This window comes from Penaeus vannamei, chromosome 35 (genome assembly GCF_042767895.1).
Source record: "Penaeus vannamei isolate JL-2024 chromosome 35, ASM4276789v1, whole genome shotgun sequence".
NCBI lineage: Eukaryota > Metazoa > Arthropoda > Malacostraca > Decapoda > Penaeidae > Penaeus > Penaeus vannamei.
The window spans coordinates 30206999-30209498 of NC_091583.1; the positions used below are offsets into that span (position 1 = coordinate 30206999).

A 2500-nucleotide genomic window follows, 5' to 3' on the forward strand; every position below is an offset into this window, starting at 1 on the left:
TAATAGTAATACTAAAGATGACTGTGATAGTAATGATGATGATAATGATAATGATATTGATAATAATGATTATGATGATGATGATAAAAATATCAATAACGATGATACCAAAAGTAATAATGATGATAATGACTTGATAATAATAATGAAAATTGTAATAATAACGATAAGGATGATAATCTCAAACCAAAAGAAGAAAAAAACAAAATTGAATAAACATCAACTTGATATCTACAGACAGACAAGCTAAGCAAGAAATCCTCCGATTTAAGAGCCTCAGCGCAAGGATTCTGAGGATTTTGAGGATTTTGAGGATTAGAGCGGTTTTATTCAGCTTTTTAAGGATATAATCTTCTTTTTTATGAATCTGTTCATTCATGTATTTAACTATCTCTTTATTTATTCATTCATACATATTTCTTTGATCATACATATACATAGATATATATGTAAATATATATATATATATATATATATATATATATATATATATATATATATATATATATATATATATATTTAAATATATATATATATATATATATATATATATATATATATATATATATATATATATATATATATATATGTGTGTGTGTGTGTGTGTGTGTGTGTGTGTGTGTGTGTGTGTGTGTGTGTGTGTGTGTGTGCGTGTGTGTGTGTGTGTGTGTGTACGTATGTATGTATACAGGTATGTATGTGTATATTTATAGTAGACTTTTATCAAATTTCCTGTTTATTTATTTATTTATTAGTATATATATTCATATGTTTGTTTGTTTGTTTAATTATGCGTATGTTCATTTACCTATTTAGTTATCTATTTTATTTCAATTCATTTGCATTCCTTCATATATTTTTAGCTATGGAAGGTTCACCGGCTTCACTGGCAAGCGTCAGATTCCAAAATCATTTTTCATATATTTAATTTCTTGTTTTTTTTCCAAATTTTGTAAATGTTGATCATTATGATTCTATAAAATAGAATGAAAACTCTGACGGACTTCCATAAGGATTTAGGAATGTCGGAAGTCGGCCATGGACTTATTACAGGAATATTTAGTTTGACCGCGACGCTTTTATGAATATTTTCTTTAATAGAGGAAAAAAAACTTAATTTGTAAGAGATATCATTATGATAATTACTGGTAGATAGGCACGTTCAGGTATGTTTCAGTGACTCCTATTCCTGTTCGCTCTCGTTCTCTCTCACTATCTCTCTCGTTCACTATCTCTCTCTCTCTCTCACTATCCTTTCTCTCTCTCTCTCTCTCTCACTACCCCCCCCTCTCTCTCTCACTATCTCTCTCTCTCTCACTATCTCCTCTCTCTCTCTTTCTATCTTTCGCGCTCTCTCTCTCTCTCACTATCTCTCTCTCTCTCTATCTCATTATCCTCTCTCTCTCTCTCTCCCTCTCTTTCTATCTTTCGCTCTCTCTCTCTCTCTCTATCTATCTATCTATTTATCTCTCTATCTGTCCATCTATTTTGTGTGGATCATCCTGAGAGTATTTCAGAATAATTCATAACCGAGGATTCACCGTCATTTATACATTCAGATATTGAATAAAGACGTATTATATATTCTTACATTTATTCATATCTAAATTCTAAAATATTTCCATCGATTAAGAACCTTTATATTAAAGAAACAGACAAATGAACAAATGAAAAACCAATAAATACAAGCAAAATCACCTTAATACCACCCGGCCTCCCGTGAGAGATTCCCAAACAAGCGCGCATCGCCCAGACCCACTTGAGCGCGTATCAAATACCCTATAAGGAGGATCCAATCCCAACGAGCTTTAATCTCGCGGAAAAAACACACAGGATCAAGAGATTATTCTCCGTCAGCTGAGCTCTGCCTTCTTGGAGGTCGCGGGACTTAAGACGTCCACTCCATCTCGCCCCGGGATGCCAAGTGCGCCCCGAGTGCCGCAGCGCCCCGGTGCCAATTGATGCCCAGCTTTCCCCGGAGTGTTGGGGGGGGGGGGGTCGAGGGGGGTCGAGAGGGGGGGGCTGGTATGAGGGAGTTTGTACCGAGGTTGGTGGTAGTGTGCTTGTGTATGTGTGTGTCTGTCTGTATCTAGCTATATAGCTATTTTTTTCTATCTATAGATCTACCTATATATATATTTATATACATACACGCATATATATATATATATATATATATATATATATATATATATATATATATATATATATATATATATATATATATATATATATATATGTGTGTGAGTGTGTGTGTGTGTGTGTGATTGTGTTATATATATATATATATATATATATATATATATATATATATACACATATATATATGCGTGTGTGTGTGTGTGTGTGTGTGTATTAGAGAGAGAGAGAGGTAGATAGATAGATACACACACAGAGTGAGAGACGTGTGTGTGTCGGTCTGTATACCATGCAATTACAATCAATGACAAAGGTTTGTGTAAAAAAAAAAAAAAAAAAAAAAAAAAGAATCAGCTCCCTC

General features: G+C 33.0%; 1 protein-coding gene across 1 annotated transcript in view; it reads left to right on the forward strand.

The window, feature by feature from the left end:
* Positions 1 to 986: 986 nt before the first annotated feature.
* Positions 987 to 2500, forward strand: part of Reck (Reversion-inducing-cysteine-rich protein with kazal motifs) — a gene marked incomplete at its 3' end in the record, with an annotated part of 42825 nt that continues 41311 nt past the window's right edge. Inside the window, 1 exon segment of the mRNA XM_070114193.1 lies at positions 987 to 1062. Within this exon segment, the coding sequence (XP_069970294.1) occupies positions 987 to 1062 (76 nt within the window).